This window comes from Dendropsophus ebraccatus, chromosome 1, assembly GCF_027789765.1.
Source record: "Dendropsophus ebraccatus isolate aDenEbr1 chromosome 1, aDenEbr1.pat, whole genome shotgun sequence".
Classification (NCBI taxonomy): Eukaryota; Metazoa; Chordata; class Amphibia; order Anura; family Hylidae; genus Dendropsophus; species Dendropsophus ebraccatus.
The window spans coordinates 94471223-94498801 of record NC_091454.1 but is presented as its reverse complement, the minus strand read 5'-3'; the positions used below and the strand labels follow the sequence as shown (position 1 = coordinate 94498801).

Below are 27579 nucleotides of genomic sequence, written 5' to 3'. Positions count from 1 at the left end.
CCAGGATTTCCTGGTATTCGATACTTTGTGCCTGGAATATCAATAGTAGTATCGATATTTCAGTGCATAGTGTATCACTAGTGTGAACCCAGCCTAGACATTTATCAGTAAAACAAATGTATATGACCTGTAACCTTACCTAGTTGCCCAGTGAAGAGGAGTGGAGTTTAAATCACCTCCAAGTTGGTCCACAATAGCACCTTTAGATATGTAGAATCTGAAAATAAAGAAATATTTGTTTACTGACGGTCTGGCACTTCTTCATGTATTAATACTACTGAGAAATAACCCTACCATCAAGACAGCCCTTTTCCACGTGTCTTAAAAAGTTATATGGATTGGAACCGCTCCTTTAGCTTAAATAGTGTCTCTTTGGAATAAGTGTGCATTGTGTATATGCCTCCCCCTTCATTTAGATGCAATGTAATATATTTAACTTGCCATGTTACTCTAGGAGAAATGTGTTCTCCTGCAGCCTCCACCAGTGATACCAGCTGATCACTGGGGTGTGAGGTGAGGAGAGGGCGTCCTGGAAGGCCTACTGTACCTCTTTAGACATTTAACCTGCTTTCACTGTATTATGTATACCACATTGGAGGAAGTACATGAAAATGTGGCCGTAATTTTATAATCCCACTGAGTATTGGGGATGTGGATCTTGCTTCGTGGTAAGATATGGCTTACGATAAAGATCCGCAACCCAAATTGTTTGGGATTATAAAATTACAAACAACAACATCTTCTTCCTTTAAATGTGGTATACATGACATGGTGCACACTGTGCCCTACAGTGATATACACTGGAGGGAACAAGCAGAAGCTACGGTCCAGGATAGATCTACACAGACACAATAACAAGGACACCGCAAACATTTTCTATATCTCTGATGTCAGAAAGTGCCAGAGATTTGTAATTTACTTCTAATAAAAAATCTCAGGTCTTTCAGTACATATCAGCTGCTGTATGTCCTACTGTATGTACTTGAAGACTTGAGATTGTAAACAGAAGTTAATTACAAATCACACAGGTACGACACAAACGTGTTTACCATCACTTGGATTTTGATGGCTAACACAGTGTAACACTGTCTGCTGCTTTATACTAAGCTGCTTTTACTAAAAGGTTTGAACAGTAATTTTCTGTTCCATGAATAAAATTAGTGAATTGTTACAATTAAAAGTCTGATAAACCAGTCACAGAATAGTTTCTCTGACAGAGTGTACAGGACATTAGGCTGGAAAACAGAAAGTAAATGGATTTTAAATAAAGACGACGCAGATTTATCATTCTGGGACAAAAACTTTTTGTTTTCCATAGTAACCAATCACAGCTCAGTTTTCATTCCTCTGCTAACATTAAAGGGGTATTGCACTCAAACATAACTTTTGATATGTTGCTGCCCATGGGGAGACTAATAATTCATTCTATACTTATTATCTATTCAGTCTCCTTCTCAGCTGCTGCTTTCTGCTGAAAACAAAAAAAATCTGTGTGAGCTCTCTGTCTCCCCCTCCCTTCCGAGATGGCTGATGTAAACAAGTATCTGCAACACTGTAGCTTCTTGGAGGGTTAATTTGAGGTCAAGTTGCTGGTGAACTTACTGTTATTAACCCTCCTGGCATTACAAAGAAGTTACAAAGTTGCAGATAAAGCCTGCCAGGGACATGTTTACATCTGCTATCTCAGAGGGCAGGGGGAGGAGGGGAGAGAGAGAAAAGCTCACATACAGATTTTTGTGTTTTCAGCAGAAAGCCGCAGCTCAGAACTAGAGGAAGAAGACTGAATAGATAACAACAAGTATGGAAGGAATTGTTAGTCTCATCATGGGCAGCAACATATGAAAAGTTATGTTTGAGTGGAATACCCCTTTAAAAGCTAAACTGTTGATTGGTTGCTATAAGCAAATGTCATAGTAATAAATCTGTACTGGAATAAGCACAGAAAAAAGTATCTATAGCCAAATACCAATGACCTATGCTCCAAGTAGACCCCTAGTATTTGGGGTTTGACTCCTGGCACATCTACTGATCAGCTGATTAAAAGAGCTGTGATTCTCTAAAGAGCACAGCAGCCTCTCCATTGTTTGACAACCACAAGTTTACATATGCCTGGTATCACAGATTAGTCCCATTCACTTGAATTATGCTGAGCTGCTGTACCATACGCAGCCAGTACCGTGTTTGGTAAACATCAAACCAGAGGGCTGGTGCTTTACAGACCCTTCAATAATCTGATCATGAAGGTGCCAAGAGTTAGGGCCCTATTACACAGCCTGATATTAAGGAGCAAGCATGAGCACTGTCATGTCTGCGCACTCCTCCTACCCTGTTCACTGTTGGTGCTATTAAACGAACAGATAGCAAGCAAGGAGGAGAGGGTAGCTGCGGGAGGGACGAGTGTGAATAGAAGATAGTGGTGGTCTGCTGCTGCTCCTATTACACAGAGCAATGGCCAGCAGACCGTCGCTGTCGTGATTTAAAACTTGTGCATGTCGGCTGATCGTTGTTTTTCAGAGGAAGCTATTACACCAAACGATTATCGGCCAGAATGGTGGGTAATTGGACAAGAACAGCTGATAATCATTTGGTGTAATAGGGCCTTTAGACCACCACCCAATCTGATATGCATGGCCTATCCCAATAGGTTGTTAATATAGAGTGCCAGAAAACCCTTTCAATATAAATTGGAGTAATATATTATGTCTATCTGCTGACAATAGGCTTCCCTTGGAATCTTTTCCAGCTTAGAACTCATATGACAAGGATGGCACCCTTATAAAGTTATACTCACTTCACCAGATCTATCCTATTGTTGATGGCAGCCCAGTGAAGCAGAGTAACATTCTCTTTGTCAGGCTGTCGCACATCATAGCCTGCTTCCACCAGCTCTCTGCAACGCTCATAGATTCCATACCTGAAGAGAAAGAAAAGAGCAGAAAGAAAACACTAGGTTCATACACAGTTAAATAAAAACTAAAAACAACTGTAATTTAGAGAGAAAATGAAACAATGTGCGAACAGGTAGGTAAAAAAAAAAAAAAAAAAAAAAAAAAAGCAAAACCAGGTGATAAATAATGAGTTCATGTTCATTATTTAAATGGTCAAAATCAATTACGGTCATTATTCTATATGGTGTATGCACTCTGCTGGTAAATTTCCTACTGTCTTCAATTAGAGATGAGCGAACCTTGAGCATGCTCGGGTCGATCCGAACCCGAACTTTCGGCATTTGATTAGCGGTGGCTGCTGAAGTTGGATAAAGCCCTAAGGCTATGTGGAAATCATGGATATAGTCATTGGCTGTATCCATGTTTTCCAGACAACCTTAGACCTTTATCTAAGTTCAGCAGCCCCCGCTAATCAAATACAGAACGTTCGGGTTCGGATCGACTCGAACCCGAACCCGGTTCGCTCATCTCAATCTTCAATGGAAAGCATTATATAATTGAAAATATGGCCGTATTTCAACCTCAAAATTACGGCCTTATTTTTCTTTTTATTTTCTGGTGTGTGAACATAACCTTATAGTGTTAAGACCTAATATGTTCAGACATTCTTTTGTCTTAACATATTATGTACACGACCATGTCTTTGCTGATGCACTGCAATAATGGCATGTAAGCGATATTCCACATTTGTCCATTTGCAAAAAGTAAAAAGAAAGCATTTTATACCTTTTTGTATGACAAAAAGACACTGATGTTATGATATTCTGCTGATCTAGGAAATTCTGCTGATCTAGGAAGAGTGTGTCACTGGATAATCACTGTGCAACACGGGGCATGCTGGAACTGTAGTCCATAAAAATACTGCTGCATGCTGGGGAGAGAGGGGCTGCAGGCCTAAAACATGGATGCTCTAGGCCCCACCTCATCCGACACCCCGCCGCCACAATAAAAGTGGTTTTTAACCCGAATACAAGCTCCAAGAGACAGGCAAACCCTGGGACTGGACATGCCTTGATGAGGACATCAAAACGGTACCGGCAGTTTGGGGGGTACAGACTTTAACTGCTATTACCCATAAAAGGGGCCATTTGCAATTCAGCCCCGTTAAAGCACACCTAAAGGCACCGATCATACTTTGGACAGTTCTTTTCTATACGGTTGCCTCTTTTTGATGGTCAGAATAGTTCAGAATGATTTACTATTCTATCCAATGAAAAATCATACAAGACATTTCAAAGACTTATTACACGATGTTGACTAAAAAGTGATGCTGGAGACATACTTACTGTGTGGCTTTGACAATGTCCCATGTACTATAGTCATCCATGTGGCTTTTGCGTCCCATGGATTCAGTGCTGTAACCATGATTGTAGTGCCCCTGAGTCTTGATTTCCTGGAAGAGAGAGGTATTATTTTAGCATTCTCACAAACTCCTTAGGAAAACTTTTTGGATGGCATGATCCCAAAATGGCTTTGGTTGTCGAGGTATGATGAGAATTGTAGTTTAGCAACTGGAGGGTTGTGGGTTCCTTTCTCCTACACCGTGTGATGCGGTCAGCTTTGGTGTCAGACAAATTTTCAAATGTTATTACCTAGTGGCCAAAGTATTCATAAGGTTCTATAAGGAATAATACGAAGAGCCTAACAAATCCTATGCTGAAGTTCTAGAGTTCTTATATAATAAGATATACAAGTAATTACTAAAACAGTCATGTCAGACATGGAAACAGGTCCTATTAAATAGTGCAACACTACCTCCTTCTATTGGCTGCAGTTCATGTATTGGTGACCTCCATAATATAAGAAGCAGAAAGGGATGAGCAAATAAAGTACAGAATGCATTATTTGACCTCCAGACAAACACAGGAGGAAATCAGATTTGGGAGTTGGTGGTTAGAGGCAAAAATGCACAGCACTATATAATGTGGCTTATAGGAAGAGGTCTCTCTTCCAGACGCTCCATGACTTCGTAGATTGCCCTCAGTACAGAACTAACTACCAGGTGCCCTTATAGTCTAAACAAAACACTATAGATCCGGCATACGTTTGCATCACAAATTCTGTCAGATGTGTCAGGTGATCTCATAGGGTGAACAGAGGTTATATTACTGGAGACCTAGATACAGCGAGAGGTCTACACTATATACACAGATAAGGCTCTATGTATCTATCTCCACTCCACTTCTTCCTGGAGATTATATTAGTCTATGGACACTTTCTTGGTAATTACCTCCCATTGACAGTAGAGGCCATAAAGCACACACACTTTGCTGTACTGTCTGTACAGACACTGTAGAAAAGAAGAAGCATCTCTAATTATTACAGTTCTGAGTATTTTTAAAATAAACTAAATTGCTACATGAAAAAAAAAAACGAAACTGTGTCTGCCTATCACATGGGTCTCCAGACTGCGGCCCTCCAGCTGTTACAATACTACATTTCCCATCATGCCTGGACAGCCAAATCTAAAGCTTTAGCTGTCCAGGCATGATGGGAATTGTGGTTTTGCAACAGCTGGAGAGCCGCAATTTGGAGACCCATGGCCTATCACATACATATACTTCATTGTATTTTTAGTAATTAGATTCATGATACATTCCCATTATATGAGCTGAATGCACAGTCAATACAGCTAAGGCCTGGTATGCAGAAGGGGAAACGCCTTTCTACAATATGCTGAATTATTTCTAATACCTTTGCTCTAAATATTGCCTGTAAATGCCGTATGCAAATTTAACTTGCACTTAAAGGAGTTATTCAGGTTATTCCAACTTGGGATATCTTAGGATCTTACCTTTGGATCACAATGGGCTGTGTGGAGGAGGCATACTGAACATTACATTTACTAAAAGCTGTGCTAGCTACTGCAGCTTTTATTCATTCAACGGCAAAAGGCAATACAAAGCCCAGTCACTACTCTAACAGAGCTGTGCAGTCCACACCAGTGTAAACAAGGTGAGATTACCATGCTCAATAAGTGTCTTTTTGGTATGAATGACTTAAAGTGACTGTACCACCAGGCCCAGGCTGAAGCACTGGAGGCGGGCCGACCCACCCTTAGTGAAAGGAAACCCCCTCCCCTCTATGATAGGGTTCCATTGATTCTAATGGAGTCACATCATGGAGGGGCTGGAACGGAACGGACGGACCCCAGGACAGATTGTGAATTAAAAGCAGCTATTTAAGGTACAAGTGGTTTGGAGGGGGCAGATTGAGGGTACAGAGTCGCTTTAAGCCAAAGCCAGGAATGGATTTGAAAAGAGGAGAAATCTCAGTCTTTCCTTTATTACCTGTTTTCTGTTTATAGTCCATTCCTGGCTTTAGCTTAAAGGGGTTATCCAGCGCTACAAAAACATGGCCACTTTCCCCCTACTGTTGTCTCCAGTTTAGGTGGGGTTTTGAAACTCCATTGAAGAAAAATAGAGCTTAATTGCAAACCGCACCTGAACTGGAGACAACAGTAGGGGGAAAAGTGGCCATGTTTGTGTAGCGCTGGATAACCCCTTTAAAAAAAATGTCAGATAATCTGTAGGTGTAATGGTGCGTTTACACGAAACGATAATTGGCCCGATCGTACGATTAACGATGTCGGAGTAACGATTTTTTTTTCATAACGATCAGCGTTTAGACGGTACAATATGTTGTACGGAAAAATCGTTTTGCAATCGCGCGCCCACAGCCCGGCCCGCCCGCCGCCCGGCCCCCCGCTCATCCGCAGCCCCCTGCACGGGCTCGATCGCCACTCTCATCGCCGCCGCTCTGATCACCACCCGCCGCCGCACCGATCGCCAACCCCCACCCACCCACCCCGCCGCTCAGATCGCCCCCGCCGTCATACGTTACCTGCCCCGCGCAGCAGGTCTTCAGACATCCCCGACTCCGCTCTTCAGTGCTCTGATTGAAATTCCCAGCTCCCCTCTTCAGCCAATCAGTGCTGAAGAGGAGCCGTTTGAAATTACCGGCTCCCCTCTTCAGCCAATCAGTGCACTGAAGAGCGGAGCCGAGGATGTCTGAAGACTTGCTGCGCGGGGCAGGTAACATATGACCGTGGGCCGGCGGGGGCGACCGTGAGCCGGCGGGGGCGATGAGCCGGCGCAGAGGGCTGCGGATGAGCGGGGGGCCGGGCTGCGAGCGGGGGGCCCCATCGCGCGACGACTGTTTACACGGAACGATCGGCGAATTTTTTGCGAACGACAATTTGATGACATGCTTAAAGATCGTTCGCTGCGTTTACACGTACGATTATCGTTCGATCGTTATCGCGCAAATTTGCACGATAATCGTTACATGTAAACGCACCATAATAAAGCCCTATCTGACAGATTAATGAAGTTAAAGCCAGGAATGGATATGAAATGAGGGGAAAACTCAGTCTTTCCTTTATGACTTGTCCTCTGTTTATAGTCTATTACTGGCTTTGGCTTCAATAATCTGGCAGATATCTGTCTGTGTAAACACACCATAACAGAGATATTGAAGATATCGTGAGGCACAAGAGTCAAACCGTGCCACCCAATCCTTCCATTCTCTGGGATATAAGATTACCACTCCTTCCTCCATTAGGGTGCTTTCACACCTACAGGATCCGCAGCAGATTTGATGGTGCAGATTTGATGCTGTGTTCTGGTAATTAAATGAAATCTGCTGCGGATCCGCAGCAGAAAATCAGCTGCGGATCCGGTAAGTGTGAACGTACCCTTAAAGGGAATGTACCATCAGGCCTGGACTGAAGCACTGGAGGCGGCCCGACCCTCCCCCAGTGGAAGGAAACCCATGAAATCAATGAAGCCATATCATAGAGTGGCTAAGGTTTCCTCCCACTGGGGGATGGTCGGCCCGCCTCCAGTGCTTCAGTCCAGGCCTGATGGTACAGTCCCTTTAAGAAGACATGAACCAAAAGTTCATGTGTATGGCAGAATCGAAAGAGACAGCCCTCAGGCAACAGGTTCTTGCACGTGTATAGCTTACTTCGGCATAAGCGATCAATTTTAAAACTCTGGGGTCCATTTCCCATAATAAAGTGAAAATGAAGCATATGCCCACACTAGGTTATCTGCATAATATAAAATATATATATAGTAAGTGTCGTGTGTTGCATTATGAAGAAAGTTATTTAGCTTTGTTTTAGCTATTCTGATTAAAACTAGGGAAACAGATGAAAGGTTGACACACAAAATATGATTAAATGGGAAAAAAGCACAGACTAAGCTTCCAGGATGTCAGAAATCCCTAAGAATATGGGTCACTTAGATTTGATGGCTATCAGCAACACCAAATTCATTGTATTCTCATTAAGTGTAGTATTATAGGGCCATGTTATGCAAATGCAGATGTAATTCTATAGATACATATGCTTAGAACGCTTTATAGGAAGTGTAAGTAGAACACTGTGTAATTCTAATACATTCACATGTCCATATAGTCTACCAACAACACTAAATTAAAGCACACACCTAGCAAAAGTGCACATCAGATCCGCTCACAGTGATCAGTGTTTCATAAGAATAGTTAAATGTGATTTTTATATTCTCAGAAAGTTTACTACTGACACTTATTCTATGCAAAAAAAGGTATATACACATACACATATACACACACACACACACATCAACTCCGCTGAATTACAATGGGGCAAATTCATAGGTAGATTTCTGCTGTGGATTCTTTTAATATCTTAGACTGGCTGCCATATTTAAGTAGAAACTCTGAAGGAAGTCAGGGTAGATAATTGTACAGATTTCCTCTAAAACCAGATAGAATAATTGTGATCCACAGGTAACTAAACTATGTGTGAGGAAAAAAAAAGTTATTGTTTAGGTGCCACCAAACAGCAACACTAAATGCTGAAAATGGGACCATGCAAAAAACACAGTAATCAAGGATCAATGAATGTTGTTTATTGTCTATTGTCTATTTTTGTGTAGTCCATTAAGTGCATCATTGTCGGCCACACGTTGCCCTGTGTAAACAGGTGATTTACAGCCAACAATGAAGCACTGAATGCGCTGCACAAATGCAGTGACCATCTGTGCAGCCTGACAACACAATGAATTGTGCATTGTGAAGGCCTTTAGGCTATGTTCACATGCCATGTTTTGAGTTTTAGTTTGGACATTTTCAGACCTTTTCTACTTTTTGGACACATTTGTAGCTTTTGTTTTACACTTGTTCTACGGAATAAGTTTGAATCCATTAAAGGGGTATTGCCCCCCAAAATTATTTTTGCATTAATATGTTGCCCACCCGTAGCTTTCCATCTTTCCAATAAAAAGTTATTATGGATTCTGCACAGTTGTGCTGTTATCTAGGTGCACTCACCCCCACCGTTTGCATAGAATCATCAGCTCTCAGTCCACTCCGACACGCTCCCTGCTCCTGGCCCGCACCCTCCGAGACGCCATCACGTGTCCTCCATCTCTTCAATGGGCTGGCTTCTAACCCTGCCTATTGAAGAGAGGAAGGACACTGACAGCTGCTGCTGTCTCCCGACTTCCTCCCCCCAGGTCACCTGTGTGCCCCCTCGCCCCTGAACTCACCTGTGGCCCTCACATTGTGCCCCCTGACGCTGCTGGCCCCCCCCCCCCCCACTGCTCACCTCGGCACCACCACCCCCGTTCTCACCCGCGGAACCTCGGCACTCCAACCCCGTCTCACCCTCGGCACCCCCTACCCCCCTCCCATCTCACCCGCAGCCCCCCGGCACCCCCACCCCCTGTCTCACCCGCAGCACCCCGGCGCCGACCACCGTCTCCCCCCCCCCCCCCCCCCCCCCCCCCCCCCCCGGGTCTCACCTGTGGCACAGCTGATAGGGAGCGGCGGTACACCCCCTGGACCCCACACAGCTCAGTATAGCACCCCCCGACGTCGGCTGCTCTGCTTGCTTGGTTCCCGGGATGCAGGGAGTGCTATAAGGCGCCCAGTAATCGATCCGACCCCCGATGCCAAATACATCACCCCCTCTCCCCCTCCAGACCCTGTGTACCCCTCACCAGATCTGCAGCTCTGGGCCGGCTCTCAGCTCCCCTCACAGCAGCTCTCAGCGTTCTGTGCGGGACGGGCGTGGTGAGCTGCTGCTGCAGCTGAGGGAAGCTGAGAGCCGGCCACGCGCTGTAGATCTGGTGAGGGGTACACAGGGTCTGGAGGGGAAGAGGGGGTGATGTATTTGGCATCGGAGGGGGGGGGGGGTCGGATCGATTACTGAACACCGTATAGCACCCCCTGCATCCCGGGAACCAAGCAAGCAGAGCAGCCGGCGGCAGGAGGTGCTATACTGAGCTGTGTGGGCTCCGGGGGTGTTGGTACCGCCGCTCCCTGACAGCTGTGCGCTCCCTGTAAGCTTGTATCGTGTCTCACCCCCCCCCCAAGCCTTCACCTCCTCTCTCCCCCCCCCTCACCTCCTCCCTCCCTACTCCATCTCCCCCATCTTCACCTCCTCTCTCCCTCCCTCCTCCATATAGGATCATTGTACTTCGAAACTCACCTGCGCCACTACACACAAGCCCCCAGCCTCCCCCCGCAACTTAACCCACTCCACCCAGCCCCCCCCCCCCCCCCGCACGGCTCACCGGCTGCTGACCTGCGTCCCCCCTCACTCAACTAACTCAACCCTGCTATGCTACGCACTCAACCCTGCTATGCTACGCACTCAACCCTGCTATGCTACGCACTCAACCCTGCTATGCTACGCACTCAACCCTGCTATGCTACGCACTCAACTTTGCTATATCTTGTGGATATCAGCTCTGCTACATCAGACCAATCAGACGTAAGTATTGCATGATGGGAGATGTAGTTTTCTGGCCGGCGCCATGTTGGATATAGATTGGCTTTCTAAAAAACTTGTAACTCAGGAACGGAAGCAGCTAGAAAGACGGGAGACGGCTCAAAATTCTCAGGGGGACTTGGTAAGACCAGCTAGGTTTGGGAGCATTTTATTTTTTTAGCTCTTGGGGGGGAATACCCCTTTAAAGGGAACCATTCACCCCGTGGCCCCCGGCAGAAACTGACATACAGTGACATAAAGGTCAATATACTTACCACATCGCTCCCGGTCCCGTCCCGGATCCCGTTGTTGACACAGAGAAATCGCCGATTCTTCTTCTCCCGCCCATTATGGTAATGAGCTGAGATGAGTCCAACGTCCATAGGAAACGACAGACGAGTCCAACTTATTCATGAGGTCCTCTTCTCGTCGCCGCCCATCCACGCCTCCTGGAACTTGATTGACGTCTTCAATCTTCAGTCTTCTGACGAATTCCCGCGCAGGCGCCGCTGCGATGGTCTCGTCACCTCTTCTGCGCCTGCGCGGTAAACAGAATACGTGTTCGAGCCAATCGGCGCACGCGCAGTAAACAGTGAAGCTGCGGAGCGGCTTCAATTGTGAACTGCGCATGCGCCGAAAACGACTGTCACGGCGCCTGCGCGGGATCCGGCGAGAAGAAAGAAGACGAGGAGGAAGAGGACCTGGCGTCAATCAAGTGTCGGAGACGGGGAGAAGGCTGGATTTCAGACCCGGCGGCGCTCATTACCATAATGGGCGCGAGAAGAATAATCGTCGATTTCTCCGTGTCAACAACGGGAATCGGGACGGGAGCGGGAGCGATGTGGTAAGTATATTGACCTTTATGTCACTGTATGTCAGTTTCTGCCGGGGGCCACGGGGTGAATGGTTCCCTTTAAGCAGCCTTAGGACATGACTGGGAATTTAACAAGCCAAGCCAGACACTTCCCAGAAGGAGAATTTACCCACCTATAAACACTGACTAGCAGAGAAGGATACCTCAAAAAGATGGGTTCAGAGATGCTTTGTGAATCCTTATTACCAGAATTCCTAGTAAAGAACAAAGAACTATAAGTCTGTACACATCTTTATGGCGCTTTCCTTTGGTCCAACAACAGCTGTTTATAGTTGTGTCACCTCTCATTCTGGAGAGGGTCACTTATTAAATACCCAGTCATGTCAAACTGTACATTGCAGGGAAAGCTACCTCTAAATGGTGGCACCAGAGCTCCTTTGCATAAGCTTTTCCCATTTTTCTTGGATATGTAAAGTAAGGATCTTTTTAGACAGACGTTTCTCAGTCGGGGAAGGGGGGGGGGGGGCGCGCAAATGAGCGTTGATCAGCGAGATTGGCGGTTTGTTTGCAGTGCCTTTACACGACACGAGAAATCAAGCAGATGGGCTGCATGAACAATCCTTGTATCGTTCATGCAGCCCTGAAAATAGACAGCACAGATATATATATATATCTGTGCTGTCAGTTTTCCAATCACAAGCAGTGTATACCTACCAGCCATTCTGCTTGTGATCTGGTATCTGGATCTCCGTTGCTTGTGCCAGATGTCAATCATTCCAGATCAGGCAGCGACCTGAAGATGCCAGATCACAAATAGTGTGGTTGGTAATTAAAGACGGTTGCTTGTGATCTGGAAACTGAGAGCACAGATATACAGTATACGTATATGTGCTGTCAGTTTCCCTTTATCTTTCGCAACTGCACAAACTCCTGTTTACACAGGGAGATGTGCAGTCGATAAAGATAAATTTTAAAGTAGTTTCCAAACAGACAATCAGCCAATTATCGGGCCTGGTCTTCGGCTGATCGCGGTTACTTTTACATGGGCCAATGTAACTCCTGACACTCCTGAACAATAATAAGCCTATGTGAAAGGCCCTAAAAGTGAATGTACTACTAGGTACATCGCTTTGCATTTCTTACATGAACAGACCGGAGTGGGAATGCCAGTGGCGAGGTCCTTTTTTGAATCGACTGGCCCCCGTGCATGGCGCCGGTCTATTCACAAACACAAGCCCACTATGAAGCCCTGGGGGCAGGCTCGCTGGCCCCCAGTGTGACAATCTTCCCTCTGTGATGCGGTTACATTGATTCTAATGGAGCCGCGTCACAGAGGGGAGGGGGTGTCGTCACATTGGGGGACGGCAAGTTGTTCATGTAAAAAACACAAAGCAATGTACCTAGTGGGACATTCGCTTTAACTTGCAGTCACAACTGGAAGCAATGTAAAACAATGCCAAGTGTGCGTAATTTCCATATTATAACCCTGTCAAAAGTCCCACTGTGCCACTCCGCTGCCCATGGATGCCAGATCAGCTCATGATTGTGTAGGGCATCATCCTGCCCAGAGAATGTGTCTGTGGCTGGCTCCCACCTTTGATGAATGTGCCGGGACGCTGAATAAAGTTAGGAAAATCTCTTCAGAGGACTACCACCAAATGCAGAATAGCCTCCATGGAGTAATGCTACTGTACATGTGCAGCACCCTAGCCAGGCTGTAATAAGGCAATTTAGTGTATGTTCATGAAAGGAGAACGTTAGCAAGCCACTTTACATTTCCAACACATCTGTCACGTCAAGATGGGGGTAAAAAAAATAAAATAAATCTCAATCCTACTGCTGACACTGCCTACTTGGTGTTCTGCCCTAAATGGCGGCCCCCAATTGGGCATTGAATAAAATGAGGGATAAGGTCTTTAGAACAAGATGATCCAATCATGGGCACCTCCTATGAGCAGCGGAGGTGCTTCACAAATCCGCTCAGGAGACATGGCAAACTTGGCGAATAGGAAGACACTGGGCCACTTCACACCACAGAGAACCAAAGACAACCAAAACGAGAATCTGCTGCTTACTGCCTCCTCCAGCCATACACTAGGAATGGAACAAAGCTGCTTTGTAAAAATGAAAGCTTTACTGTGATTGGCTGCTATGGGTAAGAGACACAATGTGTATATATGTTTTCATTATTGCCCAGTATTATTTTTCTTGCAGTTGTTGGTGTTTCTCTCATGTCTCACTATGGCAGACTTCCTTTATAAATCAACTCCACATTGGGTCAATGTTTCCAGCATACAAAACCTACAAAGAACTATGCTAAATATTAGGAATGTAAGAATTAGAATTATTAGCATTAACTTAGCTGGCCCAAAAAAGTACCCTATTTGCTGGAGAGATCGCCTGTGCTAAAATAAACTACCAATAAAACAGATCACTTAAAATATAACTAGTTTGCTTTTGTTATGGTTATTGGTGGAACGGACTTCGCTAAGAGAATTTCCACAGACCTGCCAATGACAGACTGTATGCTTTAGCCTTATCAACAGGCAAGATATATGTGAGCACCGAGTGCTGGCATCCCTGGAGTAATGCAATTTTCCATGTCAAAGTGCTTCATAGCTTTTTCCACTACTAGGGTGTCAAAGTCAGCAGTGGCACAATAACCCATAGTCCAGCAGGCCTTTACAGGAATATGACCTTGAAAAAGGAAGTGTACACAGACACCTTTCATCAAGGATAGCCCTATCCCTGATGAAGGTGTTTGTGTACACTAAAATGCATAGGATATCTTTTGGTTTGCACTAGGATCTGTACCTATGGAGAGTGACGTCACTCAGAATCCCAAAAATACAGATCCCATAGGGTTCTATTGGTGTGTCTGTGGAGGAATTTCAGTCCGCATAAGGACCTGTCTTTTATTTTTATTTTTTTTTTGGTTGCAGTACGGATCACATCCCTGTACACAAGGGGCCAGTGAAATACATTGATCCTATTTTCTGTCTACGGATAGAATTGCAGATGTGTGAATAAGGCCTTAGGCCATCATGTTATAGAGCAGAAGGAACTGAGTATATTGATATATATCTTTGTGGGAAAAGATTCAGTATAACTTAACATTCTGTTAGAGATGAGCATATCTACAGTAAGAATGAAGTGAAACGCTTCATTCCTATCAGGATTCCGCTCATCAGTCTGCGGAGCTTTGAAGTCTGCTCCACTCCCTGTCACTCCTTCCCAGGCGCTGGGAAAAGCTGGATCCAGTCCTAGGAAACTGGCAGAAGTTTCCCAGGAATGGATCCAGCTTTTTCCACAACCCGGTGGTGCCCGGGTGTCACAGCCCCTTCCTCCAGCCGATCTGTGAGGGTGTCACAGCCCCTTCCTCCAGCCGATCTGTGAGGGTGTCACAGCCCCTTCCTCCAGCCGATCTGTGAGGGTGTCACAGCCCCTTCCTCCAGCCGATCTGTGAGGGTGTCACAGCCCCTTCCTCCAGCCGATCTGTGAGGGTGTCACAGCCCCTTCCTCCATCCGATCTGTGAGGGTGTCACAGCCCCTTCATCCATCCGATCTGTGAGGGTGTCACAGCCCCTTCATCCATCCGATCTGTGAGGGTGTCACAGCCCCTTCATCCATCCGATCTGTGAGGGTGTCACAGCCCCTTCATCCATCCGATCTGTGAGGGTGTCACAGCCCCTTCATCCATCCGATCTGTGAGGGTGTCACAGCCCCTTCATCCATCTGATCTGTGAGGGTGTCACAGCCCCTTCATCCAGCTGATCTGTGAGGGTGTCATGATCCAGACCCCACAAAAGGACAGGCCATTATTATAGTACTCAAAAGACCCCTTTAAGTAGGACACAAAGTGAAACTGATTAGTAGCTTTATTTATGACAAAAGCCAGCACCTAAGATCCTCCAGAAGGAAGGACAGTAACCACATTGTGCCTTAGGCGTGGATCACATTTGCAGACGAGGTTTATCAAAAAGTTCTGGTCAAAACAAGGTGACATACAGCGTTATTGTCTGGTAAATTGCCAGGCACCATGATGGATCCCCATTAAAGTGACTGTACCACCAGGCCCAGGTTGAAGCACTGGAGGCGGGCCGACCCACCCTTAGTGGGAGGAAACCCCAGCCCCTCCATGATAGGGATCCATTGATTCTAATGGAGTCACGTCATGGAGGGGCTGGGGTTTCTTCCCACTAAGGGTGGGTCGGCCCGCCTCCAGTGCTTCAGCCTGGGCCTGGTGGTACAGTCACTTTAAAGGGGTTATCCAGTGCTACAAAAACATGGCCACTTTCCATTGTCTCCAGTACTGTTGTCTCCAGTTTGGGTGGGGTTTTGAAACTCAGTTCCATTGAAGTAAATGGAGCTTAATTGCAAACTGCACCTGAACTGGAGGCAACAGTAGGGGGAAAAGTGGTCATGTTTTTGTAGCACTGGATAACCCCTTTAAAGTCACCAGGATGCTGCTAGTTTCAGGCATGCCACAGATTCAGCTCTGCCATTATTTTCACTGTTCTGTATCCATAATGGAGCAGAGCTTCCATTTTGTGGTGGTGTGAGCCTAACCTTCCTCTGCATATAGCTATCATTATACAGTTATAGCTTCTATCACTATCATTAAATGAGCACACTCCAAATAACTATATAACGTATCATGTGACCCCTCCCCCCCACCACCATCATCTTATTAACCCATAGCTGCACCAGGACGTTACTGAACGTCCTCGTGCCGCTATGGGAGTTCCCCTCTGAACTGCCGCGATCGCGGCTATTAGCGGGCACGGTCCGATCGCCGTGCCCGCTAATTAAGTACTTAGAAGCAGCTGTCAAAATTCACAGCTGCTTCTTAATACTTGCTCATATCCATCCCTGGTGGTCTAGTGGGGGGATCGCCCCCCTGCGGCGCGATTGCGGGGGGGGGGGGGGGGCCATCCCCGCATCCATCCCGGGCCGGGGTCTGCGCCGTAATGGCGCTGATCCCGGCTCGGCATTCTATTGCTTTTGGCTGCAGCAGCCAAAAGCAATAGAACACCGATCTCATGGATTCATGCAGTATAACTATACTGAATGGATCTCTATGAGAGAGAGTGCATATACTAGAAGTCCCCCAGGGGGGCTTCTAGTATATGTGTAAAGTAAAAGAAAAATGTATTTTTAATAACACAAAATCCCCTCCCCTAATAAAAGTCTGAATCCCCCCCTTTCCCCATTTTATAAATAAAAATAAATAAATTAATTAATAAACAAACATGTTTGCTATCGCCGCATGCGTAATCGCCCGATTAATTAATCACATTCCTGATCTCACACGGTAAACGGCGTCAGCGCAAAAAAAACCCAAAGTGCAAAATTGCGCATTTTTGGTCGCATCAAATCCAGAATAATTGTAATAAAAAGCGATCAAAAAGTCATATATGCGCAATCAAGGTACCGATAGAAAGATCACATCATGGCGCAAAAAATGACACCTCACACAGACCCATAGACCAAAGGATAAAAGCGCTATAAGCCTGGGAATGGAGCGATTTTAAGGAACATATATTTTCTTTATTTAATTTTTTACAAGCCATCAAATCAAATAAAAGTTATACATGTTACATATCGTTGTAATCATAACAACTTAAGGAACATATATAACGAGTCAGTTTTACCCCAGGGCGAACGGAGTAAAAACAACCCCCCCCCCCCCCCCCCAAATAAAAAAAAAACAAACATTTTTTTTTCAATTTCACCACACATATAATTTTTTTCTGGTTTCCTGCCACATTTTAGGCAAAAATTACATCTGCCATAGCAAAGTACAATTAGTTGCGCAAAAAATAAGGGCTCATTTGGGTCTCTAGGTGGAAAAATGCAGGCGCTATGGCCTTATATAAACGAGGAGGGAAAAACGAAAACGCAAAAATGAAAACTGGCTGTGTCCCCTAAGGGTTAAAGGGTACCTGTCATGAGGTTTCCTCACCTGACTGGCATGCGGTCATTCTGTGCACAGGCCCTATTGGATTAGAATGAGGCTCATGCATGGCAACAGCATGGTTGTTTTCATAGTTAAAGTGACGGTACCACCAGGCCCAGGCAGAAGCACTGGAGGCAGCCGACCCACCCCAAGTGGGAGGAAACCCCCACCCCTCTATGATAGGGTTTCATTGATTCTAATGGAGTTACGTCATGGAGGGGCTTGGGTTTCTACACACTGGGGGTGGGTCGGCCCGCCTCCAGTGCTTCAGCCTGGGCCTGGTGGTACACTCTAAGTAAACTTCTGCTGGCAGAAGCAACTGCACAGCAATCAGGTCAGGAATAATCATGACCAGTACCCTTTAAATAAGCACTCCTGCAACTTTGTTTCCGTCCATATACAACCACCACCATTATTCCTGTTGTGTCAACTGTTTCACTGCAGCATCCATACATTGTATTACTGCATCTGGGTTATATGTAGATCGGCAGCCCTCAGAGCTGGGTCCCTCTCCCTACATACAAATCTGCCATATACTTGTGGTTTTTGCCTTCCTTTATGTTACATCCTGCATGTGTAAGTTGTGTATGTAAGCCCTCATCACTTCTACAGCACTCTGGAATCAAGGGAGCTTTACAATAAGTAATTATGTATAATTATTATAGCATCTGGTGTGTGTGACCCCTCTCAGCCACCACCTTTACTTTCAGATTGCAGACTGCATCCCCTCCCTATCATATCTGTTCTCAATCCCATGGTGCATCTGCACAGCATCACATGGGCACCCAGGCCATTACCATCTCTGCCTGCTGGGGGACCCTGTAATTCTCAGATCTAAATAAGCTAAAGGCCTGTACATATACAGTCATGGAGGCTAAACTGCCATCACATCCATCATAGCTGTGTAACAGGAGCTGTAGAATCAGCAGCTCTCTAAAGAGAATTCTGCAAAACTACAACTCCCAGCAGTGGCTACAGATGGGGCTTGTACTTTAGAACCTGCTGAGGAGCCATAAGGTGCGCGCACAGCACTATGGGGGAACTGGTGCAGGTGAGCGCTGGAGAGCTCCCCCTTCTACCAATCAGATTGCAGCTTTCTAAGAGGGAATGACATGGATGAGAGCTGGTTTCTGATTGGCTGTTGCAGGTACCGTAACACTTCCTAGCGGTTATGGCCTCCGGCTCCCTGGAGACCTCTGACACTCGGCAGCAGATGGTGGGAAGCCTGAGGGGCATCATGTCAGCACCGGCTCTATTATCCCCACTATACGGAGGGGGCTACCTGCCAGCTACGGGGGGCACTGCCAGCCGGCACATGACTGGCTGCAATCAGTACGAGCTATCAGCCTCCATCCCGGCCGGTGCTGAGGAGACTGGGGCCTTCTCCCGGGTACTATGGCGATCAGCCTGGGTCAGGAAGGCGCCCGCTCCTGAGCTGCACCCGCTGGGTACCCAGCCCGGAAGACACCGGTGTGGGATCGGCACAGTCCCCGGGTCACAGGCCGCGATCTTCTGCCTGCACCTCCCTGAGCATCCTCCAGCAGCGGGCACACCTCCCCAGCCCGCCCGCCGCCATCCCCGGCCCGTCCTGCGCTGCCCTCACAGCCGGCTCCCGCTGCCCGCAGCACGCTCACACGGCGCACTTACCTCAGGGTGCAGGATCGGGACGCAGCCAGCGTCTTTCTCATATTCCTCCATAGTGTCAGCCATCTTGGTGTTAAATCGCCCGCTGCATTATGGGTAATGAGCAGCCGGGGAGGGAGAGGCTGTTGTCCTGACACACAATACACAGGACGGAGTTCAGCACCGCTCCGGCACAGGACTGGCTGCACGAGCCTGTTCACACGGACTGACGGCCGCTGGGGCGCGGCTTGTAGCATTGGTTTCACTTCATTTCGCTGAGTAATCCCAGTGTGTAGGGAACTAATACAAGTATCAACTCACCTGGGCTGGATGTAGGAGAGATGTCATTGGTCACACTACCCTAAAAGTACTGACACAGTGCCTTCATAATGATACTGACCACAGTGCCTCCATAACAGTACTGCTCATAGATCCCCCATAACAGTACTGACCACAGTGCCTCCATAACAGTACTGATCATAGTGCCCCCATAATGATACTGACCACGGTGCCTTCATAACAGTACTGCTCATAGATCCCCCATAACAGTACTGATCATAGTGCCCCCATAATGATACTGACCACAGTGCCTCCATAACAGTACTGACCACGGTGCCTTCATAACCGTACTAGAGATGAGCGAACCGGGTTCGAGTCGATCCGAACCCGAACGATCAGCATTTGATTAGCTGGGGCTGCTGAACTTGGATAAAGCTCTAAGGTTGTCTGGAAAACATGGATACAGCCAATGACTATATCCATGATTTCCACATAGCCTTAGGGCTTTATCCAACTTCAGCAGCCACCGCTAATCAAATGCCGAACGCTCAGGTTCGGCTGGACTTGAACCCGAACCCGGTTCGCTCATCTCTAAACAGTACTGATCATAGTGCCCTCACAATGATACTGACCACAGAGCCTCCATAACAGTACTGATCATAGTGCCTCCATAACAGGTCGACCACGCTTTTGAGTCCTGCACAAAAGCAGTGTATGTCTGTCAAATGAGCAGAACGTAGTCACATAATGACTCCGTCCTGCTCATTAAAGTCAATGTGGCCGTCAGCCCCACGCCGGGCTGCACGTCAGCATCCTTTTTTCACTGATTCCTGACGTGTAGCCCGACGTGCGGCAAAAACGAGATGTGAACATACCCTTACAGTACTGACCCATATACCCCATAACAAGTAGCGGATTATAATAGGTCAGTTTTGGGCGGTAGCCCGGGGCCCTGAGCTCCTGGGGGGCCCATAGCCACCCAAAACGACTTATACTTTCAGTGGTGTATTGTCTCCTGGCATTGTTCTGCCATGATTTAAAAAAAATCGCTTTTTCACTGCAATTATGGACAAATCAGGGCATCATGACATTATCTATCCTGTAGTATGAGCACCACGCAAGTGCGGCCATAGTTACAGTGGGGTGGGGGAGCCTAGGCTTGGTGAATGGCCTATGGTAAAGTTAATCCGTCCCTGCCCATAACAGTACCATCCACAGAACCTCCATAACAGTACTAACCACAGAGCCTTCATAACAGTACTAACCACAGTGCCTCCACAACAGTACTGGCCACAGTGCTCCCATAACAGTATTGACCCAAATGCGCCCATAGCACTACAGACCACAGAACCCCCATAATAGTACTGACCTAATTACCCCCATAACAGTACTGACCACAGAGCCTCCATAACAAGACTGACCACAGTGCCTCCATAACAACACCATCCACAAAGCTTTCATAACAGTACTGACTCAAATGCCTACATAACAATACTATGAATTTGAAGGAGACAGCACTTTGTAGAGTGAAAAATGGTGACCTTTATTCACACCTCAATGTTGCGACGTTTCGGCTATACACAGTAGCCTTCCTCAAGCTTGAGCAACATTGAGGTGTGAATAAAGGTCACCGTTTTTCACTCTACAAAGTGCTGTCTCCTTCAAATTCATTGGACATTGAGCCCAGTCTGGTGAGGCGTGCACTAATTAATTTTTTCTACCTTTTGCCTGTGCTGCTATACTATATTTAGTACATAACAATACTGACCATAGAGCTTCCATAACAGTACTGACCCAAATGCCTACATAACAATACTGACCACAGAGCTTCCATAACAGTACTGACCCAAATGCCCCCATAACAGTACAGACCACAGTGCCTCCATAAAAGTACTAACCACAGTGCCTCCATAACAGTACTGGTCATAGTGCCTCCATAACAAGACCATCCACAAAGCCTCTATAACAGTACTGACCCAAATGCCCCCATAGCACTACAGACCACAGTTCCTCCATAACAGTACTGACCCAAATACCCCCATAACGATACTGACCAAAGAGCCCCCATAACAATACTGAACACAGCCTTCCTAAGAAGACTGACCACAGAGCCTCCATAACAACACCATCCACAAAGCTTTCATAACAGTACTGACCCAAGTGATCCTCATAACAGTACGGACCACAGAGCTTCCATAACAGTGCCTACAAACACTATTGGCCACAGTGCCTCCATAACAGTACTGACCACAGAGCCTTCATAACAGTACTGATCCAAATTCCCCCATAACAGTACTGACCACAGAGCCTTCATAACAGTACTGACCACAGAGCCCCCATAACAGTACTGACCCAAATGCCCCCATAACATTACTGACCCAAATTCCTCGATAACAGTACTGGCCACAGAGCCTCCATAACTGTACTGACCCAAATGCCCCCATAACAGTACTGACCACAGAGCCTCCATAATAGTACTGGCCACAGAGCCTCCATAACACTACTGACTCCAGAGACTCCATAACAGTACTGACCACAGAGACTCCATAAAACTACTGACTCCAGAGACTCCATAACAGTACTAAGGCTAAGAAAAACATGGCTGCTTTCTTCCAGAAACAGCACCACTCTTGTCCTTAGTTTGGGTGTACACTTGTAGCTCAGCTCCATTGAAAAGAATAGAGTAGAGTTGTAATATCACACACAACCTGGGGCAAGGGGTGGTGCTGTTTTTCCAAGAATGTGGCTGTGCTGTTTCTAATCCAGAATAACCAGTTTAACAACACCGTTCACAGAGATTCCATAACAACATTGTCCACAGTGCCTCCATAACAATACTGACCACAGTACCTCCATAACAGTTCTAACCACAGTGCCTCCATAACGATACTGACCACAGTGCCTCCATAACGATACTGACCACAGTGCCTCCATAACAATACTGACCACAGTACCTCCATAACAGTACGGACCACAGTGCCTCAATAATGATAGTGACCACAGTGCCTCCATAATACTAACCACAGTACCTCCATAACGATACTGACCACAGTACCGCCATAACGATACTGACCACAGTACCGCCATAACGGTACTGACCACGGTGCCTCCATAACGGTACTGACCACAGTACCTCCATAACGATACTGACCACAGTGCCTCCATAACGATACTGACCACAGTACCTCCATAACGATACTGACCACAGTGCTCCCATAACAATACTGACCACAGTGCTCCCATAACAATACTGAACACAATGTCTCCATAACAGTACCAACCACAGAGCCTCCATAATAGTACTAACCAGAGAGCCTCCATAACACTACTAACCATAGAGCCTCCATAACAGTACTGACAACAGTGCCTCCATAACAGTACTAACCACAGAGCCCCCATAACAGTACTGACCACAGTGCTCCCACAACAGTACTGGCCACAGTGCCCCCATAACAGTACTGACCCAAATGCGCCCATAGCACTACAGACCACAGAACCCCCATAACATTACTGACCCAATTATCCCCATAACAGTTCTGATCACAGTACTAATGGAAGAACAAAGAAGAAGGTGGGCACCACCAGTATGAGAAAATGAATATGGGTGCTGCTGATCACTGTGTAATATGAAAATTACATGCCACAAAAAAGAAGAGGAAATACAGGGTATAAACCACAGTGCACACCAAACTATATTAATAAAATAGCGGGTGTGTTCACACCTACCGGATCCGCAGCTGATTTTCATGCTGCGAGTTTGCAGCGAAATCAGCTGCGGATCCTGCACTGTGAATCTCAATGGGTCCCATACACGCAGCGGATCCGCTGCCTGCATGGGACCCGGCCCCTTTAACCTCTGCGCCACCGCCCGCAACTTACAGCCCCGGCCCCCTTAAACCCCCGCACCGCCCGCACGCCCGATCGCAGCCCCGGCCCTGAGCATATATCACTTGCTCGGGCTGTGGCTGTGTGATGCTGCGGGCGGACGGCGGCGGCGCAGGGGTTAAAGGGGCCGGGTCCCATGCAGGCAGCGGATCCGCACTGATGCTGATGGGCAGAGAGGGGAGTCGGGATCATCACACAGCCACGGCCTGAGCAGGAAATGTATGCACGGGCTGCGATCTGGCGTGCGGGGGGACCGGGGCGGCGATCCGGCGTACGGGGTGGCCGGGGCGGCGTGCGGGGGTTTAAGGGGCCGGTGCTGTAAGCTGCGGCCGGCGGCGGCGCAGGGGTTAAAGGGGCCGGGTCCCATGCAGGCAGCGGATCCGCTGCGTGTATGGGACCCATTGAGATTCACAGTACAGGATCCGCAGCTGATTTCGCTGCAAACTTGCAGCATGAAAATCAGCTGCGGATCCGGTAGGTGTGAACGCACCCTTAATAGACCGAGTTAAAACCACTTAAAAACATGAAAAACGCAACATCCTATGATACAGGATGTGCCTTACTGCTGCCAAAGTGCAGCAATAAAACACTAGAAGATGGACTATGGATTAATCACAAATTATAATAAAGCAACAATACCATGATAGACAAAGTAAAACAGTATAATACACAGGTCAATTGAAAAAATCAAAGTCATTTACAACCTGCAATATCAAGTCCTAGATGCAGCAGTAAGGAGTCAGTGCCTCCATAACGGTACTGACCACAGTGCCTCCATAACGGTACTGACCACAGTGCCTCCATAACTATACTGACCACAGTGCCTACATAACGGTACTGACCACAGTTCCTTCATAGCAGTACTGAGCACAGTGTCTCCAAAACGATACTGACCACAGTGCCTCCATAACAGTACTGACCACAGTTCCTCTTTAACGGTACTGACCACAGTGCCTCCATAACGTACTGACCACAGTGCCTCCATAACAGTACTGACCACAGTGCCTCCATAACGGTACTGACCACAGTGCCTCCATAACTATACTGACCACAGTGCCTACATAACGGTACTGACCACAGTGCCTACATAACGGTACTGACCACAGTGCCTACATAACGATACTGACCACAGTGCCTCCATTACGGTACTGACCACAGTGCCTCCATAACGATACTGATTACAGTGCCTACATAACGGTACTGACCACAGTGCCTACATAACGATACTGACCACAGTGCCTATATAACGGTACTGACCACAGTGCCTACATAACGGTACTGACCACAGTGCCTACATAACGTGACCGCAGTGCCCACCTAACGGTACTGACCACAGTGCCTATATAATGGTACTGACCACAGTGCCTCCATAACGGTACTGACCACATTGCCTCCATAACGGTACTGACCACAGTGCCTCCATAACGGTACTGACCACAACGCCTCCATAACAATACTGACCACAGTGCCTTCATAACAATTCTGACCACAGTGCCTCCATAACATACTGACCACAGGGCCTCCATAACAATTCTGACCACAGTGCCTCCATAACGGTACTGACCACAGCGCCTCCATAACAATACTGACCACAGTGCCTTCATAACAATTCTGACCACAGTGCCTCCATAACATACTGACCACAGGGCCTCCTTAACAATTCTGACCACAGTGCCTCCATAACGGTACTGACCACAGCGCCTCCATAACAATACTGACCACAGTGCCTTCATAACAATTCTGACCACAGTGCCTCCATAACATACTGACTACAGGGCCTCCATAACAATTCTCACCACAGTGCCTCTTTAACGGTACTGACCACAGTTCCTTCATAGCAGTACTGAGCACAGTGTCTCCAAAACGATACTGACCACAGTGCCTCCATAACAGTACTGACCACAGTTCCTCTTTAACGGTACTGACCACAGTGCCTCCATAACGGTACTGACCACAGTGCCTCCATAACGGTACTGACCACAGTGCCTCCATAACGGTACTGACCACAGTGCCTCCATAACGGTACTGACCACAGCGCCTCCATAACAATACTGACCACAGTGCCTTCATAACAATTCTGACCACAGTGCCTCCATAACATACTGACCACAGGGCCTCCATAACAATTCTGACCACAGTGCCTCCATAACGGTACTGACCACAGCGCCTCCATAACAATACTGACCACAGTGCCTTCATAACAATTCTGACCACAGTGCCTCCATAACATACTGACTACAGGGCCTCCATAACAATTCTCACCACAGTGTCTCCAAAACGATACTGACCACAGTGCCTCCATAACAGTACTGACCACAGTTCCTCTTTAACGGTACTGACCACAGTGCCTCCATAACAGTACTGACCACAGTGCCTCCATAACAGTACTGACCACAGTGCCTCCATAACGGTACTGACCACAGTGCCTCCATAACAGTACTGACCACAGTGCCTCCATAACGGTACTGACCACAGTGCCTCCATAACAGTACTGACCACAGTGCCTCCATAACGGTACTGACCACAGTACCTCCATAACAATATGAATCATAGCATCCCCATAACTAATAGTCCCTCTATTGGTCAGTAATTTCAAAATTGATGATTTACATGCCCAGGTGCATCAATTTGGCAGAACCAGACCAATTTTATCATGTAGTTGGATGCTTGTCCAGGGTGATATATCCCTTATCATAGCCAATATATGATTGACCCCTAGATGTTGTACACAGATGCACCCAAAATGCATGCTTTGAAATATCAGGAGAGGCACCATGAATGACTGGGTACATGACCCTCTATCATGAACTAAAGAAGGAAGATTATGAAACATTGGGACTGCTCTGCCCTACAAATATTGTAATGTGAGTGTTTTATACGCCTCTAAAATTCTCCTAGTGTTTGAGGCACGCGCCTCTCAACAAGACATGTGCATCTGAGACTGCTGTGCGGGCAGCTTCAAAGGACAACTCCGGCCAAAACTATTTTTTAATATGTTATTACTTACGGAAAGTTAGACAAATTTCTAATGTAGATTAATTATGGGAAATGCACATATAGGGCTATTTCCCTTAATTTAGTAGATCAGGGAGACTTCAGATTCTCTAAAAAGAAATCTGCGATCACATAGAGTAAAGTTTGGCCGGAGGAGGAGGGAGGAACGGAGGGGGATGATAGCTGCTGCAGAGTGATGAGCGGCTCCCCCTGCGCCCATCAGCATCAGCGGCGGCGGCGATAGAACACAGCTACTACTCTCTCTGATGAGAGTAGTAGTTGAGCGTAGTCCAGAGCAGCGGTTCGTCAGGCGTTCAGTAGCGGCGGGCGTTCGGTGGCGGCGGCGGCGTGCTTACTGTTATGTACTGATTGATTACATTTATGGAATACTTTGGGGAGCAAGGACACTTGCTCCCCAAAGTATTCCATAAATGTATTCAATCAAAAACACTGTATACTGTATTACATGTACATACACATCCATTGTAATTTTAATGGAGTGTCCAGCAGGGGCGCACTATATATAGAAGTCAATGGTACTCATTGACTTCTATATATAGTGCGCCCCTGCAGGCGATCCATTGTAATTACACCCCCGGTTCGTGACATCATCTCTTTTTAGAAAATCTGAAGTCTCCCTGATCTACTAAATTAAGGGAAATAGCCATATATGTGCATTTCCCATAATTAATGTACATTAGAAATTTGTCTAACTCTCCGTAAGTAATAACATATTAAAAAATAGTTTTGGCCGGACGTCTCCTTTAATTCTACATTAGCTTACAGTCAACTACAATTTACACTTTTACACAATACGACATACCCCTGCCCACAGACAGGTGTTACAAACTTTTGGTGCAACTCTGGGCAATTCTGTAAGCATGTAATAAAAAATAATTAAAATGTCACAGATACCCAAAATAGTCCCACCAAAAATGTCAACTCCTCCTTCAAAACACAAGCCCTCAAATAACACTGTGGGTTGAAAAAAAAAAGAAAACAGAATTCTCACAATATGGCACTGGACAAACATTTTTTTTGTGGTGTATATATATAATAAACCGGAAAAAAAAAGAATATAAATGAGGTATCACTGTAATCATACCAACCTGAAGAATAAAATTAACATTAAAGGTGAATATATATATTGATATATAAAGATAGATAGATAGATAGATAGATAGATAGATAGATAGATAGATAGATAGATAGAGATAGGTTTATTAATTCTATCTCAACATAAAAACTATTTTATTTTTACAAAAAAACTAAATAATTTTTAGGCTATGTTCACACAATGTACATTTGAAAAATG

At 46.4% G+C, this 27579-nt stretch overlaps 1 protein-coding gene across 1 annotated transcript in view; it reads right to left on the bottom strand.

The window, feature by feature from the left end:
* Positions 1–19306, bottom strand: part of ZDHHC17 (zinc finger DHHC-type palmitoyltransferase 17) — a 47297-nt gene extending 27991 nt beyond the window's left edge. The window contains exons 1-4 of the mRNA XM_069975472.1: positions 19131–19306; positions 4235–4341; positions 2792–2914; positions 140–217 (exon numbers count right to left, since the gene is read on the bottom strand). Of these exons, the coding sequence (XP_069831573.1) occupies positions 140–217; positions 2792–2914; positions 4235–4341; positions 19131–19193 (371 nt within the window). The 5' untranslated portion in view covers positions 19194–19306. The remainder of the gene's footprint in view (positions 1–139; positions 218–2791; positions 2915–4234; positions 4342–19130) is intronic.
* Between the last annotated feature and the right edge of the window lie 8273 nt (positions 19307–27579).